General features: G+C 43.6%; 1 protein-coding gene across 4 annotated transcripts in view; it reads left to right on the forward strand.

The window, feature by feature from the left end:
- The window catches only part of BCAP29 (B cell receptor associated protein 29), a 50,275-nt gene that overhangs the window by 19,102 nt on the left and 8,255 nt on the right, over positions 1–22,918 (forward strand). For all 4 annotated transcript variants that reach the window (XM_065562731.1, XM_065562596.1, XM_005292350.4 and 1 more), the window contains one exon: positions 5,417–5,528. In XM_065562731.1, the coding sequence (XP_065418803.1) occupies positions 5,417–5,528 (112 nt within the window). The remainder of the gene's footprint in view (positions 1–5,416; positions 5,529–22,918) is intronic.

Consider the following 22,918-nt stretch of genomic DNA (forward strand, 5'->3'; position numbering starts at 1 on the left):
CTGCATATTGAGTGGACGTTTTTAGAAAACTATCCACAATGACTCCAAGATCTCTCTTGAGTGGTAACAGCTAATTTAGACTCCATCATTTTATGTGTAGTTGGGATTATGTTTTCCAATGTGCATTACTGTGCATTTATCAACATTGAATTTCATCTGCCAATTTGTTGCCCAGTTACCCAGTATTGTGAGATCCTTTTGTAGCTCTTCGCAGTCTGCTTTGGACTTAACTATCTTGAGTAGTTTTGTATCGTCTGCAAATTTTATCACCTGACTGTTTACTCTTTTTCCAGATAATTTATGAATATGTTGAATAGGACTGGTTCTAGTACAAACCCCTGGGGGACTCCACTGCTTACTGCTCTTCATTCTGAAAACTGACCATTTATTCCTACCCTTTGTTTCCTATCTTTTAACCAGTTACCAATCCATGAGAGGAACTTCCTCTTATCCCATGACAGCTTACTTTGCTTAAGAGCCTTTGGTGAGGGACCTTGTCAAAGACTTTCTGAAAATCTAAATACACTATATCCACTGGATCCCCCTTGTCCACATGCTTGTTGACCCCCTCAAAGAATTGTTGTAGATCGGTGAGGCATGATTTCCCTTTACAAAAACCATGTTGACTCTTCCCCAACAAATTCTGTTCATCTACGTATCTGACAATTGTGTTCTTTACTATAGTTTCAAACAGTTTGCCCAGTCCTGAAGTCAGGCTTACAGGCCTCTAATTGCCGGGATCGCGTCTGGAGCATTTAAGTTACTTCCACAGTTAGTAGTTCTGCAATTTCACATTTGAGTTCCTTCAAAACTCTTGGGTGAATACTATCCAATCCTGGTGACTTACTATTGTTTAGTTTAAAAATTTGTTCTGAAACCTCCTCTAATGACACCTCAATCTGGGACAGTTCCTCAGATTTGTACCTTAAAAGAATGGCTCATGTTTAGGAATCTCCCTCACCTCCTCAGCTGTGAAGACCAATGCAAAGGATTAATTTGGTTTCTCCGCAGTGGCCTTATCGTCCTTATCGACTTCCAAGGTTGCCCAACACTTTGCTTGAATGAGGCTCATGTAATAGCATGAATTGATTAAATCAAAGGATTTAAATCACAGATTTTAATAATGATTTAAATAATCAATTTTAATCATGTTTTGCTTGTTTTAATCATACTTTTTAGTTCTTTTCCTAACAAAGTTGATTCTCATTGGTTGGTAACCATTAAAACATGTTGATGTGCAACTAAAGATATCAAATTTAGTGTAAAGGCTGTTTCTTTTTGCTAGCAATACACTTATTTAAGCAATTATATAGCTTAACTTATATTCAGATTCTTGATTTATGCATTTATTCTTTACTAGATGAATTTTTGTGATTTTGTGTTGAGCTGTATTTGGATGGAAGTTCAAAATTGATTAAAATGCACAAAAACAGCATTTAATTATTTTATTAAATCTACCTTAAATATGCTGGATGCACTATTTTTTATGTATCAAAGCATGGTTTGCCTTTCAAACTAATTTATTAAACAAAGAAAATATCTGTAGTTAGTAAATTTAACTGATTAATTCTGTTCACCACGTCTTTCAGAGTTATAGAACTTGTAAATCTCATCCTCTCACGTTTAGTTTTCATTCATAGATTGGAAGAGGAAAAGAAGTTTCATGCTTTTTCAGCTCCCAGTTGGTTTCCTAACTGTGGTTAGGACTGTGGTTCCAAATTGCTTAGCCAGTGACTTCCACCAGTTCAGTGGTTTGACTTTCTTTAAAGCTTGGCAGCAAATACAAATTGCTTAATTTTATTTTTTAGTATTTAATCTAAATGATTTTAATTCATTATAAGGAGTTTAGGCCTTCACATAAATGATTAATTTCAAATTTTAATTGTCAGTATGTTTATTTTTTAAAAAGAGACCTGTTTTCAGTTTAACTAAAAATCCAATTTAAACTAAAACTGATTTTTATTTTTTCTTACATTTTTTTAATCTACCATGTCATATAATCAATTACACAAACATCTAGTATTATGTTAGCTATTGGCTTGCTAGCTACTTTCATTATGACTGTTACCTGGGGATTAGCTAATTTGTTTATACACTTACAATTTAAACTTTTCAAAAAAATATTGTTTTAGGAAAAGTAGAAACAAAAGGTTTAAAATTTGCCATTTGAAGTAATCCTTTGGCTGGTTCAATACATGGTATTGTTAAGGAAGGAACATTAATGTATTTCATCAGTGTTGTGTAACATAAGGAATTTTGCCTGGCACTAACTAGTTGGATCTCTGTAGGAAAAAGTTAAAAGCAAGAAGTCAAAAATACAAATTTTGGCAGTTTTGTTTCACAACTGAGATTCTGGTCAATAAAACACATTGTCAAAATAGTTATCTAGAGATGTGTTCAAGCATACCTTCAATGTAAGTAGACAGTAACAGCTTGTGGAGCCAGGAACCATAACTGTTTTTTGGTAACTCTTACGTATGTGAACAAACTTTAAGATCAATATGTACTAGAAAGGATATACAAATTTATTGGTAATTTGGGTAGGTGTCTTGTAAGGAAATAAGATCAATAGAAAGAACAGGAGTACTTGTGGCACCTTAGAGACTAACAAATTTATTTGAGCATAAGCTTTCATGGGCTACAGCCCACTCTCTAAGGTGCCACAGGTACTCCCGTTCTTTTTGCGGATACAGACTAACACGGCTGCTATTCTGAAAGATCGGTAGAGTGGATTGTAAGCAAGTCTTTGTGTAGTCCATGATTCTGTGCTCATGGAATTTGGCATTTTGCCAGACTACCATAGACTCCCCTGTTTTGGCTGGGAAATCTGCCATTTTGCTCTAGCCAGATGCCTGACATCTTGCATTTTCTGTCCTGCTGTGTTGTGGCTGCAGCTTCCTCTTCCTCTTTCTGTGCTGCTTTCGCTACAAAGGGGACACACATTCTCCCCTCTTGCAAATAACAGAGTCAGAAAGCAGAGTAGCTCTCCTGGCTCATCAGGATCTTCCTTGCATATCTCTGGAGGTGTGTCCCCTGAGGGGAGAACAGTGGCAGCCAAGGGCCACGTTGGTGGGTTGCAGGTGCTAGGGAGAGCTCCATCCCGCTTGGGATGCAAAGTGTAGTGGACCTGGTTTAAGATAGTCTGGGTCCCTGGGCACACAATGACAGGAGGTTCCTAATGGCTCTGCCCCTGCACTAAAGCCCCACCCCCCACTTGAAGTGGTGGTGGAATAAGGTCCACTGCTCCCACAGAGAGATGAGAGCAGAATCATGGAGTCCCTTTCTTAGCCTGGCAGGAATGGCATCAGGGTCCCCTCCCTCTTCTGGAGAATAGCAGTTGCAGCATTTGGGATCACTCTCTTGCCCCCAGAAAAGCAAGGGTGGCCCAAGTACTTACATTAGCAGCCAGGGTGTATCTACTTCAGTGGGCCAGGCCTGCTGCTGTCTTCCCCTCCTGTCACACACACAGTCCTCTGCTGAGGTAGCTTGCAGGAATTGGGTGGGGGAGGGGATTGAATTAACATTCAATTGAGGAAAAAATGGGCAATTCTACACTCAGAGCTGATGTTTGTCTACAGATTTGGGTTACCTCTACAACCATGAGGGCTAAAAAAAACAAAAACCCTTTTTTACTGAAAGTTGAGATTCTGATATAGCCAAATGCTTTCAGGAGCTGGGCCCATAGGTATGGGCCTATAGTTGCCTATTCTTTTGTCCAGCCCTGGAAGCATGTGTATGTATTGGTCAGACTCTCTGCATATGGACACACTTCACAGCCGAGGAGAAACAGAGTTATGCCAGTGCCCCAGCTCACTAGTATAACCTCTGTGGGACACAGTGCTCTCTCTACAGCCCAGCTCTGACCTCCCAGGGTCCCACTGTCAACCAGAGAAGGATGGAGCTTTATTCACTCAGCTGGGTACTTGGTATTTATTTATCTCAGCTGGGTACTGTCCCCACAGAAACCTTAAACACCCAACCATATTGGGAGTAACCTTCCTCAGCAATAAATTATGAAAAAACAAATTAACCTAATGAACACTGCCACAGAACTGAAGGACACTTGCTCTGAAATTGTGTGGTGGAGTATAAGGGGCCCATGTTAGAGGTGACAAATCCATAATCAAACACACCACCTCTTACATTACTGACTACTCCTTCAACATTTTATTTGGTAGCTCCTCTTTCACCCGTCTTGGATGATGTCCCAAGATTTTTATCAAGGGCCTTTGCTCTTTCTCCTGAATACTCTGAGCAATCTCATTTGATCTCATGAGTTCAGCTCTTTTTCCTACGTACCTGACTCTTGTGTCTGCCTCTTTACCTTTGAATGATTTGTATGTCCAGTATCCTCAACCCTCTGTCGCTCTGCACAAGAAAATGTGTTGCTCCTTTTCTTCACCTGAAAGCTTGCCTCTTCCCCTGCTCTCCTTAAATGGGACAGTTCACGTTCATGTGCTTGATGTGGGAGGTCAGATGAGCGGAGGATTGAATTTCTTTGAAGGGAGAATACTGGGGAGGGAGGAGTAGGCGCACGGGAAAGGAAGTTGTAGGAGAAATGAGGAAAAAGAGTCACAAGAAACAGTGACTAATCCTGGATATTTTATCATTTTATAATTAAGGCACAACAGTTATTTAATTGCTTGAAATATAAAGATTTATAATAGCCAGTACAGTAGGTACATCACTTTTATTTAGTGCCTACTACAGCTTTTGTGTGGACTTCCAGGTGCTTCGCATTTCTGGAAAGAAGATAAAGTTGTATTTAAGTACCTAAACATCTTATTAATATAAAAGGTTAAGTGATGACTTGATCACAAACTACAAGTATTACCAGGAGAAGAGATTTCTGATAATAGATGCTTATTTTATCTGGCAGAAAAAGGAATGATGAGATCCAATGTTTGGAAGCTACCCCTGGACAAATTCAGAGTAGAAATAAAGCACAATTTAACAGTGAAGGTAGCTAACCATTGGAGCTGCTTACCAAGAGATGTGATAGATTCTCTATCACTTGCAGTCTTTAAATCAAGACTGGATCTCTTTTATTTTCAAAGAGATGCTATAGTTTAGACACATTGTGGGTTTGATGCTGAAGTTATTGGGTGAAGTTCTTTGGCCAATGTTATGCAGGAGGTTATAATAGACAGTCCTAATGGTCCCTTTCAACCTTAAATGTTATGACTATATTGATGGATGCTTCTGTTTGGGGTTTTTTGTGTTTTTGTTTTGTTTTTCCCCAGAGTTGCTAATCTTTTATAGCTTCCTTTTGACATCAGTGGGACTTGAAGACATCCAGCACATTGTAGGATCAGGGCCAATGTTGTTTGGTCATTTGTATTACTATCTAGCAGTAATTTAAACTAATACTAACTAAACTCACAATTTTTTTTTTTTTATTTATTTTTTTGGCTAGGCATTGAATGAAAAAGGGAAGTGTGAAAATGAACAGGCTCTAGAAGAACACAATAAAAAACTGAGGAAAGAAACAGAAAAACTGAAAGCGGAATTAAAGAAAACTTCGAATGGTAACTTTTTTTTTTAATTGCTTTCTTTTTAATGAGAATGACTTGGCTTTCTATGCCTCAAAGCTTGGTCCTTAAATTCAATAGTCTAAGAAATGTCCTAACAAAAATATCAGATTCATCATATTTATATATTCGAGTAATTTTGATTTTATTTCCTTTAAAAAAAAAAATTAAGCTCACTTGATCAAATAATCCCTGGTGTAGGTCAGGTGAACTCCACTTACTTAAATGGAATTTGAGACCTTTGTAAGCAGGTGCTTTTGGCCCAGTATTTCAGGTACAGTCAATGTCACTTTGTCTTACAGTAAATGTGTTATGCAAAGTTGTATGTTGTAAACAATTGTAATGTAACTAAGGCACTAGAATTATAACCTTGAGCTGTTTTAATTCAGTGGGTAGGTCTTGATATCAGAGTGTTATACTTTATAAGAATGCAATTTACAGGTACCAAGAACCTTTTATGTCTTGTAATATATAACTAGGCTTGGCAGAACTGCGATTTTTACTTTTTTAAAATTTTGGTGGATAATATTGATAATTTTAAAGCATTTTTCTGTTATCAATTTAAATTTTCACTTGCAGGAAATTATGGAGGGGTTAGACAGTAATGACAGAAGTGCAGATTTGTAGAGAGGTCAGCTGGGGCTCGTCTCTTTCCGGGGCAGCGGGGAACCACACCACCTCACTAAACTCACTAAACTTGTGGGCAATTAGTTCGGCCGTGGGAGTCTTCCTCTGCAGCCTTTTTGAGGGTAGAACTAAACACAGTAAGCCCAGGCCCTAGGTCAGGGTGGGGCAATGGTGAGTCAGGCGCTCAGGCCGCGGCTGAGCAACTACAGTATATAACAGTCAGCCCAGGCCCTAGGTCAGGGCGGGGCAATAGTGAGTCAGGCGCTTAGGCCCTCAGGCAGGGGCTGAGCAACAACAGTATATAACAGCAAGCCCAGGCCCTTGGCTCAAAAGGACCTGGGAAAGGGGGAGAATGCCACCCGCGAGTTGGGTGGCAGGGGGGACGCAGGCCCTCCCACTCCACTGTGTCCCAGCCCGGGGCCCTAGCAGCAGCAGAAGACCTGCTGCTGAGTCAGTGGGGATTCCTAGATTCTAGGACTGGAAGGGACCTTGAGAGGTCATCGAGTTCAGTCCCCTGCCCTCATGGCAGGACCAAATACTGTCTAGACCATCCCTGATAGACATTTATCTAACCTCCTCTTAAATATCTCCAGAGATGGAGATTCCACAATCTCCCTAGGCAATTTATTCCAGTGTTTAACCACCCTGACAGTTGGGAACTTTTTCCTAATGTCCAACCTAAACCTCCCTTGCTGCAGTTTAAGCCCATTGCTTCTTGTTCTATCCTTAGAGTCTAAGATGAACAAGTTTTCTCCCTCCTCCTTATGACACCCTTTTAGATACCTGAAAACTGCTATCATGTCCCCTCTCAGTCTTCTCTTTTCCAAACTAAACAAACCCAATTCTTTCAGCTTTCCTTCATAGGTTATGTTCTCAAGACCTTTAATCATTCTTGTTGCTCTTCTCTGGACCCTCTCCAATTTCTCCACATCTTTCTTGAAATGTGGTGCCCAGAACTGGACACACTACTCCAGCTGAGGCCTAACCAGCGCAGAGTAGAGCGGAAGAATGACTTCTCGTGTCTTGCTCACAATGCACCTGTTAATACATCCCAGAATCATGTTTGCTTTTTTTTGCAAAAGCATCACACTGTTGACTCATATTTAGCTTGTGGTCCACTATAACCCCTAGATCCCTTTCTGCCGTACTCCTTCCTGGACAGTCTCTTCCCATTCTCTATGTGTGAAACTGATTGATTGTTCCTTCCTAAGTGGAGCACTTTGCATTTGTCTTTGTTAAACTTCATCCTGTTTACCTCAGACCATTTCTCCAATTTGTCCAGATCATTTTGAATTATGACCCTGTCCTCCAAAGCAGTTGCAATCCCTCCCGGTTTTGGTATCATCTGCAAACTTAATAAGCGTACTTTCTATGCCAATATCTAAGTGGTTTAATGAAGATATTGAACAGATCCGGTCCCAAAACAGACCCCGGCGGAACCCCACTTGTTATGTCTTCCCAGCAGGATTGGGAACCATTAATAACAACTCTCTGGGTACTGTTTATCCAGCCAGTTATGCACCCACCTTATAGTAGCCCCATCTAAATTGTATTTGCCTAGTTTATCGATAAGAATATCATGCGAGACCGTATCAAATGCCTTACTAAAGTCTAGTGTGACAAAGTTCCTTCTCTATCTTGGTGGGTTCTGCGCTTATTGGCGGATTTTCTTGCCTCAGAGATTCTCCATGTGGGTTGGGGAACAGCCCAGAGACCTTCCCCTCTGGTAGAACCCACAGTCCAGGTCAATTGGGAGGTTTGGGGGGGAACCCAGTCCCGCCCTCTGCTCTGGGTTCCAGCCCAGGGCCTCGTGGACTGCAGCTGTCTAGAGTGCCTCCTGGAACAGCTGCACAACAGCTACAATTCCCTGGGCTACTTCCCCGTGGCCTCCTCCCAACACCTTCTTTATCCTCACCACAGGACCTTCTTCTTGGTGTCTGTTAATGTTTATACTCCTTAGACCTCCAGCAGCACGGCTTCTTACACCCACACCACAAGCTGAAGTGAGCTCCTTTTTAAACCCAGGTGCCCTGATTAGCCTGCCTTAATTGATTCTAGCAGCTTCTTGATTGGCTGCAGGTGTTCTAATCAGGCTGTCTGCCTTAATTATTTCCAGAAAGTTCCTGATTGTTCTGGAACTTTCCCTGTTACCTTATCCAGGGAAAAGAGACCTACTTAATCTGAAGCTAATATATCTGCCTTCTATCACTCTCCTGTAGCCATCTGGCCTGACCCTGTCACACTAGGTATACCACATCCACAGCTTCTCCCTTATCCACAAGACTCGTTATCCTATCAAAGAAAGCTATCAGATTGATTTGACATGATTTGTTCTTTACAAATCCATGCTGGCTATTCCCTATCACCTTACCACCTTCCAAGGGTTCGCAGATGATTTCTTTAATTACTTGCTCCATTATCTTCCCTGGCACAGAAGTTAAACTAACTGGTCTGTAGTTTCCTGGGTTGTTTTTATTTCCCTTTTTATAGATGGGCACTATATTTGCCCTTTTCCAGTCTTCTGGAATCTCTCCCGTCTCCCATGATTTTCCAAAGATAATAGCTAGAGGCTCAGATACCTCCTCTATTAGCTCCTTGAGTATTCTAGGATGCATTTCATCAGGCCCTGGTGACTTGCAGGCATCTAACTTTTCTAAGTGATTTTTAACTTGTTCTTTTTTAATTTTATTTGCTAAACCTACCCCCTTCCCATTAACATTCACTATGTTAGGCATTCCTTCAGACTTCTCGGTGAAGACCAAAACAAATAAGTCATTAAGCATCTCTGCCATTTCCAAGTTTCCTGTTACTGTTTCTCCCCCTTCACTGAACAGTGGGCCTACCCTGTCTTTGGTCTTCCTCTTGCTTCTAATGTATTGATAAAAAGTCTTCTTGTTTCCCTTTATTCCCGTAGCTAGTTTGAGCTCATTTTGTGCCTTTGCCTTTCTAATCTTGCCCCTGCATTACTGTGTTGTTTGCCTATATTCATCCTTTGTAATCTGTCCTAGTTTCCATTTTTTATATGACTCCTTTTTATTTTTTAGATCATGCAAGATCTCGTGGTTAAGCCAAGGTGGTCTTTTGCCACATTTTCTATCTTTCCTAACCAGCGGAATAGCTTGCTTTTGGGCCCTTAATAGTGTCCCTTTGAAAAACTGCCAACTCTCCTCAGTTGTTTTTCCCCTCAGTCTTGATTCCCATGGGACCTTACCTATCAGCTCTCTGAGCTTACCAAAATCCGCCTTCCTGAAATCCATTGTCTCTATTTTGCTGTTCTCCCTTCTACCCTTCCTTAGAATTGCAAACTCTATGATTTCATGATCACTTTCACCCAAGCTGCCTTCTACTTTCAAATTCTCAATCCTGGATCATGGCTGCAACACACTGACATGGGTTCTGAAGTGCTGCAGCCAGACTAGGGTTAGCTGCCCCCGGGCTACTTCCAGACTCCCTCTCTTGAGGTACCTGGGTCAGGGTGGTGTCCTCAGGGGGGGTCCAGCACCATGGGTTCCTCGGGATAGCTGGCAAGGGGCAGGCTCGGCACCTCCTCCGGGTAGCTGGTGCGGGGCAGGCGAAGGCTGTCTTCTCCTTAGAGATGGGGTCGAGCGGGATCTGCCAGTACCCCTTACTGAGGTCGAGGGTGGTGATGAAATGGGCCTAGGCGGCCAAGCAGTTTGTCCACATGGGGCATAGGATATGCATCGAACCTCAAGATGGTGTTACCTGCCGGAAGTCTATACAGAAGCGCCGTGTTCCATCGGGCTTGGGTACCAAGACCACCAGACTGCGCCACTCACTCTGCAACGGCTCGATGACTCCTAGGGCTAGCATGGCCTGTACTTCCTCCTTGACCTCCTGCTGCATTCGGTGCGGCAGGGGCCTGGTCGTCTCCCAGATTACCTTCCTCGGCTTGGTCTGGATGGCATGATGGATCAGGGTCATGTAACCGGGTAGGACTGTAAAGGTTCTCCTGAAAGCCTGCAGGAGACATTGGGCTTGCTTTCGCCGCTCCTCCGTGAGCGTGTCGCCAAGCTGGGGGCCTGCGGGGTCCTCTGTCAGGGACGCGCGGGGACCCAACTCTGGTTCTGGCAGGTAAGGGTTAATAGGCCCTCCCGCTCTCGCCGTGGTTTCAATAGATTCATGTGATATCGCTGGGTTGTCTTGTGCCGGTCAGGCTGGTGGACCTCAGAGGTGATGGGCCCCACCTTCTGGACCACCTCATAGCGTCCCTGCCGACAGACCAGCAGCTTCGATTCACTCGACGGTAGGAGGAGCAGGACCCGATCACTGGGCTCAAAGGCACAGATCCACGCTTCCTGGTTATAGGTTCGTGCCTGGGCTTCCTGCACGGCTTTTAAGTTTTCGTGTGCTCCGGCCTGAGCGAGGTGCTGCTGGAGAACGTACTTCTGGAGTCCCTGGGTTGGCGACGGAAACTGCTCCCATGTCTTCCGCATTAAGTGTAATAGGCCCTACGGGCGACAGCCATATAGTAGCTCGAACGGGGAAAATTTTGTTGATGATTGGGGTACCTCGTGGATTGCCAGCGGTAAGGGCAGGAGTGGCTGGTCCCACTGGCGTAGCTCCTCTGAGGGGAACTTGCACAGCATTTCCTTCAGGGTCCGATTGAATTGTTCCACCAGCCTGTCAGTCTGTGGGTGGTAAACTGAGGTGCGTAACTGTTTAACTCCCAGGAGCTCACATACCTGCTGCAACAGCCAGGAGATGAAGTTGGTGCCCTGGTCCGTTAGGATTTCCTGGGGCAAGCCCACTCGAGCTAAAACCGTCACTAGTTCACTGGCGATGGTTCGGGTGGTTGTTTCTCATCTCCTGGTGAACGCTGGCCAGAAGAACCGCGTCAAAATCCGGGCGAGGGTCTTTTCATGGCCCAAGTGCCCTGCGGCAAGGATGTCATGTGCAAGCTTTATTACTGCTCGGCGGTGGCACCGAGGCACCAGCAGCTGAGTCAGTGGTTCTTCTGTGCGGGGATCCCGTTCCACCCGGTAAAGACGGTCATGGCGTAGCTCGAAACGGGGCCACTGATTTGCGCGATGTGGGTCAATCTGTAGGCCCAACTAAAGGCAGGGTCTGCTCTTTGATCGTGGCAAAAGTGGGTGTTAAGTCAGGGTTTGACAGCCGGCCCAGGCGGGGGGTCCCTCGGGGTCCAGGTCCTCCTCCTCCAGTTGGACCTCGGGGTAATGTCCTGCCAGTGCAGGGGTCGAGCGGAGGATCTCCTCGAATGCCAGTCAGTTATTCCCCAGGATCACTGGGTAGGCTATTCAAGGTGCCAGGCCGACTATCATCCGTCGTGTGACCCCAGCCACCGTTGGCGGGATCCGGGCACTGGGGTAGGGCTGCATGTCGCTGTGGATGCATTGCAGCCGGCTCGTCCCCAGGTGGAGGTCTGCCCGGGGCCCCAAGGTTTGACGGATTAGCATCTGGCCACAGCCCAGATCGATCAGGGCCAGGGTTGGGGGGTCCCTGACAACTACTGGAACCATGATCTTGGGGGACCTGTGGCAGCCGGGCCCAGGTCTCTCCCACACAGATGTGGCTGAAGCGCATTCAGTCTCAGTGCAGTCATGCTGCAAATGTCCATATTTCCTGCATAAAAAACAGGGCCCAAGTTCTGGGCGACCGCCCCAAGTGGGGGCTCCCATCGGGTCCCTGGGGGGATTCCGATGGTCCTCTGGAAACTCGGCACTTGGGCCGTGGATCCTTGTCGAGGTGGGAGTTCGGGGCATCTGGCCTGAAGCCCTGAGCGAGCCTCTTGCCCGCGTGGGAGACTCCACACTTCGGTCTGAGTGCCCCCTTTCTTTTCGGGGTTAGGGCGCTCTGGCCCTGGGGTGTGGAGTCTGGTAACTGGCTGCACTGACATTTCAGCCGTGAGGCAGTCTTCCATCAATGCTGTGGCGGTAGCTAGCGTCGCTGGCCGATGGCGAAGCACCCAGGCCCTTCCTCACGCTGGGAGGATGTGTACGAACTGTTCTAAAATATTTGTTCCGTGATCTCGTCCGCGGTCCTCCTCTCTGGCTGTAGCCAACGCTTGCACGCTTCCTTCAGCTCTTGGGCCACCAACCAAGGTCTGGTGACTGTGGGGTAGGTCTGGCTCCAGAACCACTGCCAAAAGGTTTCTGGGCTGACGTCCAAGGCATCCAGGATTGCTGCCTTTACCTGGCTATAGTCCCTTGCATCCTCTGTAGACAGCCCTCTGTACGCTGTTTGGGCTGTCCTGGTTAAGTACAGGGTCAAGAGAGTGGCTCATTGGTCAGGGGCCCACCCTGCAACCAGCACCGCTCTTTCAAAAGTGGCTCAGGGTCGTCATTGGGTCCCATCCTGGTCAGCCTCACTGGCGCAGTGATGCGGGGTGACCCAGCCATGTCCCCTGGCTGGGGCTCCGCGGACTGCGGCAGTGTTGTCGCCAGCTGCTGCAGGCATTGTCGCTGCTGTTGCTGGTTCTGAACCCCCAGGTGCTCTTGCTGTGCTCCCAGCTGCTGGATGAGCTGCTGCTGGAACTGGGCCGCCTGCTGCTGCTGCTACTGGAGCTGGGCCGCTTGCTGTCACTCCTGGCTCTTGGTCAGGAACTTGATAAGTTTGTCCATATCCATGGCTCTTTCTGGGGTACGTTCTCTCCCCCAGACTGCTTCTCACAGGGTTTGAGGGATTGTGCCCACGTTTTCCATCACGTGTAGAAAGGTTAGCCAGGGCTCGTCTCTCTCCAGAGCGGCGGGGAACCACACTGCCTCACTAAACTCGGGAAGATGTCTTGTGGGGAATTAGTTTGGCCACGGGAGTCTTCCTCTGCGGCCTTTGTGAGGGCAGAACTAAACACAGTAAGCCCAGGCCCTGGCTCAGGGTGGGGCGATGGTGAGTCAGGTGTTCAGGCCCTCAGGCCCAGCCGTATATAACCCAGGCCCTTGCCACCTGTGAGTTGGGTGGCAGGGGGACCGCAGGCCCTCCCACTCCACTGCATCCCAGCCCCGGGGCCCTAGCAGCGGCAGAAGATCCGCTGCTGAGTCAGTAGGGATCCTGGCTGCAACACACTAACATGGGTTCTGGTAGTGCTGCAGCTAGACTAGGGTTGGCTGCTCCCAGGCTACTTCCAGACTCCCTCACTTGAGGTACCTGGGTCAGGGTGGTGTCCTCAGGGGGGTCCTGCACCATGGGTTCCTCGGGATAGCTGGCGTGGGGCAGGCTTAGCAACTCCTCTGGGTAGCTGGTGCGGGCCAGTCCTTGGGTTTACCGCAGGCTGCTGGGGTTTCCCAATCCCAAGCTAGGCTGGAGGCGTCGGGCCTCCCTGGCGGCTGCCCTATCAGTGGGTCTGGGGTCGGGCCTTTATACTTCCAGTGCCACGCCTGACCCTCTGGGGGGGTGGGCTCAGAGCTCCCTGGCTCCACCCACTCTGCTGTTGGGAGAGACTCGTCTCTCTCTGCGGCGGCAGGAACCACACCGCCTCACTACAAGATTCAAAAAGTTAGTTTTATAACTTTAAAGCACAAATTGTCAACATCAAATGTCAAAATATACAAAGAAAATATCCTTAACTTCTTAAGCAGCATTTTTCTTACTTTGCCTATCTATACATTTTGATTAGCATCGATGGAAACATTTTTCATTAGTTTGTGTGTCCAGTGAAATTGACATAAACTTAAATTTACTGATTACAAATCTAATCCTTCCAAGCCTATGTATAATCTTCCTCCTCATACCAAAAAAGGATGGTGTATGAAAAGTTTATTCTGTGCAGTGTACTTTTTAAACCATAGATACAAGGTAAGCCCTTACTGGAATTCTGACTGTGTGTGTTTTATTTTTTTAAACTGTAGAGACATTAGCTTTTCTTTTCTTTTCTTTTTCTTAAAAGGGGGGGATGATGTTTTTTGTAGCATGACACCATATGTTATCAGCTACCATGTTTAAGGTTTAGGCTGTCAGAACTGCTTTCTTGGTTAATTGACAGTGAGATAAAAGCAGATTTTACCTGTTTGAAGATGTCCTATTTGGATCTTTCAAGGTGTGTGACATTTCTGAACACCCACCCATCTGAAATTAATGTTTTAGATAACATCACTTGTGACCTTGTAAAGATCAAATAGATGCAATCTATTCCAAAAATATTTTTCCTTGACGATATACAAAATGCTGTTATCATAAAGTAGCAGTACTCATGAGATCACAGAGTGGTCAGTTCCCTGGCTAGAGTAGTATGCCTTTGCTACTAAACTGCACGAATAGCAACTCCAAACGCTTAATGAATCATAGTTGTCCGTTCTAAACCTGAAGACAAATTAAAACTGCAGAACAGCTGTTTTTAGTTGGGCTTGATGCATTAATACAGCAAGAATCCATTATTTTGAAAGGAGGGGGGTCTCCTTTACCCTTTTTCCTGCCAGGCAGGTTTGATTGTGGGTTCTCCGTCCCCTGCTGTTTCCTTACAGAAAGGGAAGAAAGGCTTCCTTTGAAGTGACAAGCTCGTTGAAAGGAGAATGTAAATGCATATGTGTATTTATACTAGCAGGGGATAGCCTTAATATATACAATAAGCTTTTTAGCCAGAAATGTAATAGAAAGCTGGGGTGAAAGTAGGTTTATCACATGCCATCCCAGCTGCAGTCCCTGCAGGGGTTTTGGGGGATGTCCTTCAGCTAAAGTGCACCAAAAATAAGTCTCTACAAATTCAGTTTAAGAAGTTGTATTGTGAGGAATCCGTTTCTGACACTGTCATATGCATAAAATTTGGTTAATAACCATGCGGAGATTCCTAGGCACCTCGATAATACAAATAATAAAGGTCACCCTGCCAGGGTATGTCTCTACACTAGATTTTTTTTTTCTTAACCTTGAATTAGTTAATTGCTATTTAACTTGAGGTGCTTAACATGAATGTAAAAGCTAGTGTGGGCACACCGCACACGTTTGATCCAGGCTATATTTTTTTTCAATTTTTATATCAAGTTATCGAGGTATGTCTTTTGAAATTTCAGAATATAACTTCCTTAAAACTGAGCCATGGAATGTGAAACTTCATGGTTTTTAAAAGTAAGACCAGTGCATTAAAAGAAGTTTTTCAATGCGTTATTTTTAATAATCTCAACTTTGATCTTGCTTATCTGGGTTGCGCTTCGGTGAGCTCTTATGACTGAAAAATCTTTGAAAAACCTTCCATTTCTTCCTTTGTATTTGCATAGTTGCAAAGTAATGTCTCTTTGAAGTTTCCTTTTACCTAATCATGACAGGCCTAAACCACAAACAAAATTAATGGAAAAACCCTTTATGGTTTTTCCTAGCCTTATTTTGGTAAAATCCAGTATAGTTTGGCTGGAATATTCAACTGCCTTAGAAGACTGTTTTTGCTCTTTGAATGGCAAATAAACTGTGTACACAGCATATTACACCAGACATCTCTTGCTGTAATTTGAAGCTGTTCATGAATCACTTTGTACATAATGATGGAATCCTGTGAGTGGTTCATTTGCATTAAACAGTGGCAGTACATTAAGGCACCCTAGTGCTGCCGTACGTAAAGTTTCGGTCAGAGTTGCATTTAGAACTAAAATCCTTCTGTTTGACATTTTAATAATAGAATTTTGCATCCAGATCAACACACTAACTTTATGGGAAAGGTGAACTTTTATGGTTTTGGTTCAATATGAAATCTTTTTGAATTTTCTACTGGAATCCAAATACTGAAGGGGTGTTTTTTGGAGGCCCTCTGAGGAGCAGTCTCTTAATTATATGAAAACTTAAACTCACACACCAGTTTGTAAACACACCATTTTTCCTAGAGAAGACGAGGCCAGAATTCTAGATAAGAGGTTTACCTAAATCTGAGAAAAAGTGGGAGAGGAGGTGACAAAGATTTCAGACAGCTTTTTGTTGTGTTTTGTTCTGGTTTTCCCATCCCCATTTAGGCCTCTCTTTTTTTTTTTTTTTTTTTAGCAATGTGAAGGAAAGTGAAGGAAAGGGGGCTTTTATTTTTCTTTATTACAGACCCACATACTGAGGGCTTTACAGGCACCCAGCAGTGGGTTAGCTAGCACTTTCAGAGCATAAGTCCATTTTTAGCATACCTGGACATGTAATTACATGTCCTTGGAGAGAAATTCTGAGATGGCAGTTTATAGATGCACATATATATTATGAAGACTGTTTCACTACTGTCTTAAAATGACGAGTGCTGGCAGGATTTAGTAGTGGTGATGTAGACCTGATGATCATGAGTGAGTGACTTCTGGTATGATTTTCTGTATAAAGCCAAAAAAATGAATCCAGAAAGAAGAAAATATTTCTCGTTTTGCACACAGGTACATTTCAAGACTATAATTGCTTATAATAGGAAAATTTTTATCTAAATTCTCAAGGGCCCTCAACCTGTCTGCTAGCACTGTACCTACTACCTTTTGCATGTAGACAAGTTTACTTATGGAAAACTTGTACATACAAATTTGCAGGGGAACTTCTCGAGGCTATTTCTGAAAATGTGAAGTTTCTTTGTGTTAGTTTCCTAAATTTCAATCAGTAGTAAACATAATAGCCCTACATACTGAAACACCATAATACACTATTTTGCTAGTGCCATAAATTGTCTAAAAACCCACAATTAAATAAACTGGTCTGAGTTTAATTTGTAGGACTTTCCTTTTCTCAGTTATCCTTTTCATGAATGGGTTAGAAAAGTCTTGCCTAGTTTAATATATTTAAATGACTTTTTATTAACCTCATCCACTTTGTCTATATATTAACCAGGCATTTGTCTTATCTATCCTTTCTCACTTACGGATCCTGTACGTTAGTGAACTATTGAAATGTGAAGTATTTGTTCATGACCATGGGCCCTTTTCTGAGGGAAGTACAGCAGAATTGACCTGCTCCTTTTCCTCCTCAACTCCCCTTTTCTTCTGCAGGCACTGTACTAACATCTAGTAAAAGCTACAGCTTTATTTACACATAACAAAAAGTTACACAGATTTGACAAGTATTAATCAAGCATTGCAGCAGAACAAATCCCTGCCAAATTCTTCAGTAGCATGTGGACATCTCATGATAATGCTCCATTCCATATGATTCGCACCAAATGTTCTGCCTGTATCTGAGAGCATGACAACCCTTCTGCTCTTCCATTCCTATATATTTTCATTAAATATGACCCTTCTTCCATACCAGACTCCATCCATATCAAAGCTGTTCCACTACACAGAATAAGAAATCCAAACTAAGAGGACACAGAACCCCACTGACATGTTCTCTTTTTTTCCTGCCAACCTTCCCGCCACAATAAGCAAAAGGGGTAACATGTCTGTCTTTTTCGTTGTTTAATGTGGCATTCATGTTTTGCAAAATGTTGAAAGTGTGTGTGTGGGGGGGGGGGTAACTTTGAACTTGATGATGGCTAAAATTTTCAAAAGTGCATTTGGTGCTTCGAAGCTTGTTTGTCACTTTTGAAAATGAGATTTAGAGTATGTCTACACTGCAGCTGGGACTCGTGCTAACTCAGTCCAAGCTAGTGTGCTAAAAGTAGCAACGGGGACATTGTGGCACTGGCTGAGACTTGGGCTGGCAGCCTGGGTCCAAGCTCAGACAGCTAGCCCAAGCTGCCTACAGTATTGCAATCTCCACGCAGACATTTTTAACACAGTAGCGCAAGGTGAGCTAGCGCAAGTCTGTCTGCCCACACTGGGAATATCACCTCCCAGCTGCAGTGTAGACGTACCCTCAGGTGCTTTTGAACACATATTTACATAGACACACACATGCAGAACTAAAAAGTATTCAAAATAGTTCTCAGAGGCTGATAATGGTGTGTGTGTGGGGGGGGAGATGCTGCTGAAACAGGATCCTGGATCCTTTAAACAGATTTGATTTGTGTACAAAATAAGTGTAACAAGAACATTGTGTTGCTAGTTCTCTAGGTTTTATGTGGGGAGGTAAGGGATGGTTTTGGCCAATCTAGTTTTAAAATACACACACTTTCAAGACCTATAATATTACAATCATTCATTCATTTTTTAATTTAAAATACTGTAAATTGATGCAAGATTGTTCAAGATTTGAAAGGTCTGAACAAAAAACAGGGACATGTAAAAGCATTTGATAAATTTTATCACTACCAGTGAGAGTTCAGTTTGGGCATTATGTAGGTTTTTGTTTTAAAGAGGTGGGGGCAAACAACGCGGAGGGGGCATGTGGGGTCCCCCCAGATGTACTGTTTGGCTTGTACTAAGCACGTTCAGTAATACTGCTGAAGCTGGCTGCCCTCACTCTGTGCCTTCCCACCCCCGCTGTCGGCAGGCATGGGTCATCTATGGGTTATGAGAGAACCAGGCTGAAGGGATGTGTGAAAATGCCCTTTACATGAAAACCTTCACAGGATCTCAAAACATTTTACAAAAGTGAGTAAACATCGGTTTCCATCTACAAATGGGGAAATTAAGATACAGGAAGGTTAAGTGACCAGGTCAGGTCACATGTTGAGCTATTGGCAGAGCTAGATATACAAGACAAGCCTACCATGCTCCCATCCTTTTGCTTTAACCTCTAGAACAGGGGTGGGCAAACTTTTTGGCCCGAGGGCCACATCGGGGTTGCAAAACTGTATGGAGAGGCCGGGTAGGTAAGGTTGTGCCTCCCTAAACAGCCTGGCCCCCGCCCCCTCACACTTCCCACCCCCGACTGCCCCCCTCAGATCCCCCAACCCATCCAACCCCTCCCTGCTCCTTGTCCCCTGACCACCCCGCCCCATATCCAACCCCCTTGGCTCCCTGACTGCCCCGCCACCTATCCATACCCCCGCCCCCCTGACAGGCCCCCTGGGACTCCCACACTTATCCAACTTTGCCCCCCTGGTCCCCTGACCCCTCCCCCCTGAACTTCCGCCCCATCCAACCACTCCCTGACCCCTGGGACCCGCTGCTCCTTATCCAATCCCCCCGCTCCCTGCCCCCTTACCATGCTGCTCAGAGCAGCATGTCTGGCAGCCATGCCGCCTGGCCGTAGCCAGACACACTGCCGCGCTGCCCTTTAGGGGCGCGCAGCCCAGAGCGCTGCCCGCACTGTGACTTGGCTGTGGGGCAGGGGGCACAGCAGGGGAGGGGCCGGGGGTTAACCTCCCCAGCCGGGAGCTCAAGGGCCGGGCAGGACGGTCCCACAGGCCGTAGTTTGCCCACCTCTGCTCTAGACCATAACTTTATTAAGAGGCATCCCATTCAATGCAGTATATGTCATAGCTGAGTATTTCTGGTTATATTTTTTCAAAGTGATATCCTTAACCCTGGCGAGGAGGGCTTTTGCGGGGCCTGTGAATCTACTTAAGCACCATGTTAAGATGTTATGAAGTCCCTCCGCAAGGGACAAACTTAATTTACATTTGATAAACATTTTATCCAATTGCTTGGAATTGCTCACTCAGTGTAAAAACAGTGAAAATGCTGGGGGGAGAGGAGCCAAGTGAATTAGTTTTTAATGAAGAATTAACATTTCTGAGGGATGTTTCTCTGATTAGAGCACAGTACTGAGAGTCAGGAGATCTGAGTATTACTCCCAGCTCTACAACTGGCTTGCTGTTATGTCGGACAAATCACTTATCCTGTTTGTGCCTTATTCTCCCTGCCTGGAAAACGTTTTGCAAATACACTTTGAGATTCTCTAAAGAAAGTGGCCTTTCACATAATCTTTCAAACTACGCAAGAGCAAAGTATTAGCTATTTTAAAAAAAAATTACCTTGCAACCAATACTGATAAGTTTTAATTACTGCATGAATTATCTGGTAGCAAAACCGTTTCCCCAGTAGAGGATTAATAGTTTGGGCAGGGGAAAGGCCTAAGAATTGCTGTGATGATCTGGTCTGCCACTTCTGCAGAGAGGACTATGTGGTAGGAACGTTGCAGCTTTTCCAGTTATTAGGGTGGAGAAGCCCTCTTAGAACAATTCCACTCCTCTTCTGTGGCCCAGGCAAGAGCATCCTACCCTTGCCCAATTGAGTTTTTAAGGCTGGGAGTTGAGTACAAAGACTTTGAGAGTGGGAGGTGCTGAACATGTTCTTAAATCTACACTTTTCAAAGCATGTGGTTGGTCACCAGTCAAACATAAATATTTTCATAAGTTCATAAGGACAATAAGGATTTTTTAAAATACAATAGAAACAAAAAAAATCCTGACAATGGTATTGGTCCATTACTAAACGGCAATGATAAATTTATCAGAAATAATGCAGAAAATGTAGAGGTCTTCAGTAAATATTTCTGTTGTTTATTTGGGGTAAAACATGATATAGTCTCATCATATGGTGATAACACACTTTCCATTTCACTAATATCTCTGGAGGACGTTAAACAGAAGCTACTAAAGTCAGATACTTTAAAATCAGCAGGTCCAGGTGACTTACATTCAAGAGTTTTAAAGAACTGGCTGAGGAGCTCTCTGGACTGTTAATGCTGATTTTCAATAAGTCTTGGAGCACTGGGGAAGTCCCAGAAGACTGGAAGACAGCTAGTTTGCCAATTTAAAAAAAAGGTGAACAGGATGACCTAGGTAATTATAGACCTGACAACCTGACATCAATCCTGGTCAAGATAATGGAGCAGCTGGTACAGAACTCAATTAATAAAGAACTAAAGAAAGGTTTTGTAATTAATGCAAATCAACATAGTTTATGGAAAATAGATCTTGTCAAACTAACTTAATATCTGTTTTTGATGAGGTTACAAGTTTGGTTGATAAAGATAATAGTGTTGACGTAATATACTTGTGCTTCTGTAAGGCATTTGACTTGGTACTGCATAACATTTTGATTAAAAAACTAGAATGATACAAAATTAGCACACATTAAATAGATTGAAAACTGGCTGATAGTTACATTTTGAGACCAGTAAACAGGGAATCATCATTGAGCAGGTTTGCTTCCATCAAGGTCAGTTCTTTCTTCTAGTCAACATTTTTATCAATGACCTGGAAGAAAACATAAAATCATCACTGATAGAGTTTGCAGATGATACAAAAGTCAGGTGTGTTTTAAATAATGGAGAGGACAAATCACTGATACAAAGCAATCTGGATCATTTGGTAAACTGGGCACAAGCAAACTATTTTAATACAGCTTAAATGTATGCATCTGTTAACAAAGAATGAAGACCATACTTGCAGGATGGGGAAATCTATCCTAGGAATCAGTGATTCTGAAAAAGATTTGGAGGTTGTAGTGGATAATCAGGTGAACATGAACTCCCAGTGTGATGCTGTGGCCAAAAGAACTAATGTGATCTTGGGATGCATAAACAGGATAATCTTGAATAGGAATAGAGAGGTTATTTTACCTCTGAATTTGGCACTGGTATGACCTTGCTGGAATACCGTGTCCAGTTCTCCTGCCCACAATTCAAGAAATATGTTGATAAATTGGAGTAGGTTCAGAGAAGAGCCACAAGAACGATAAAGGATTAGAAAACCTGCCTTATGGTGATAGTGTGAAGGAGCTCCATCTGTTTAGCTTGACAAAGAGAAGGTTAAGGGGTAACTTATTTACACTCTACAAATACAAACGTGGAGAACAAATATTTAATCATGGGTTCTTCAATCAAGCAGAGAAAGATATAATCTAGTGGCTGGAAGTTGCACCTGGACAGATTCAGACAGGAAATAAGGCTTATATTTTTAATGGTAAGAGTAATTAACTATTGGAAGAATTTACCAAGGGTCATGTGGCATATGCTGGCCATTTTAAAATCAAGATTGGATGTTTTTCTAAAAGATATGCTCTAAGAATTATTTTGGGGAAGTTCTATGGCCTGTGTTTAGACAGGAAGTCTGACTAGATGATCATTATGGTCCCTTCTGGCTTTATAGATGCATAGATTCTAAGTGTTTAGTCCTTTATGTTGCTATAAGGATTTTTCTTTGGGCTTTTTCCCTTTAAAAAGAATAAATTGGAAATTAAATGCAAAACTTGTATTAAGGTAACACAATCCTAACATGCAAAATCAGTGTAATCTTAGCTATTTTGCACATTTTCTGTTTTATTCTGGTTAAACGTATTTGTTCAATGATATTGTCATAAAATTCATATTGTAGAACATGAGGATGTCCAGTGCAGCTAAGTTAATGATTCAGACATTATTATTGTAGGTGGGCATTTACCATAGGGTTAATTGGATTGTAATGTGTGGCTCACAGGGAGGTGTTCAGAAAAGGTGGTGGGGAAATAACTCTGCAAAGGCAGCACAATTCTTCTCATTCTGTAGTCCCCAGCAGGGATCAATGGGGTTGTCCTTATTTCCCCACAGAGATGGAAGGGACAACCTGGCCTTTGGTTTCCTTCAGCTAGGATTGGGTGAGGTATTCCTGTCAAGAATCTGTTGTGGTCAAAACACTGAGACAGTGCAGTGAGTTGTTTGCTTTGTTGATCTACAGATATCTTTAGACATTTTGTTCATGTTTAGAGATATGGGTGTTTTTAGTTACAACCAAAGCAGTGTCCAGCTTCTTGTAAAACAGCCCAGTAGCTACTATTAGATCAAGTTACCAAAATATTGTATGAAAAATAGTGCAATGGCATTAGATTGTGAGATCCCTAAGTATGAAGAAAAACTACTAAATCCTGGAGTATGTTTCCTTTTTAGTTTTCTGTACAGCATAGAGAGGAACTTGAAAGTGAAGAGGGGAAAGAGAACATATGTTTACTTTTATTTGCAATGTAAATATTAAACTTATTTTATACAGAGTAACACTTATTGATTTGATTCCCCTGTGTGAGAGTGTCAGATATATCAGT

Source organism: Chrysemys picta, chromosome 1 (assembly GCF_011386835.1).
Source record: "Chrysemys picta bellii isolate R12L10 chromosome 1, ASM1138683v2, whole genome shotgun sequence".
Taxonomy (NCBI): domain Eukaryota; kingdom Metazoa; phylum Chordata; order Testudines; family Emydidae; genus Chrysemys; species Chrysemys picta.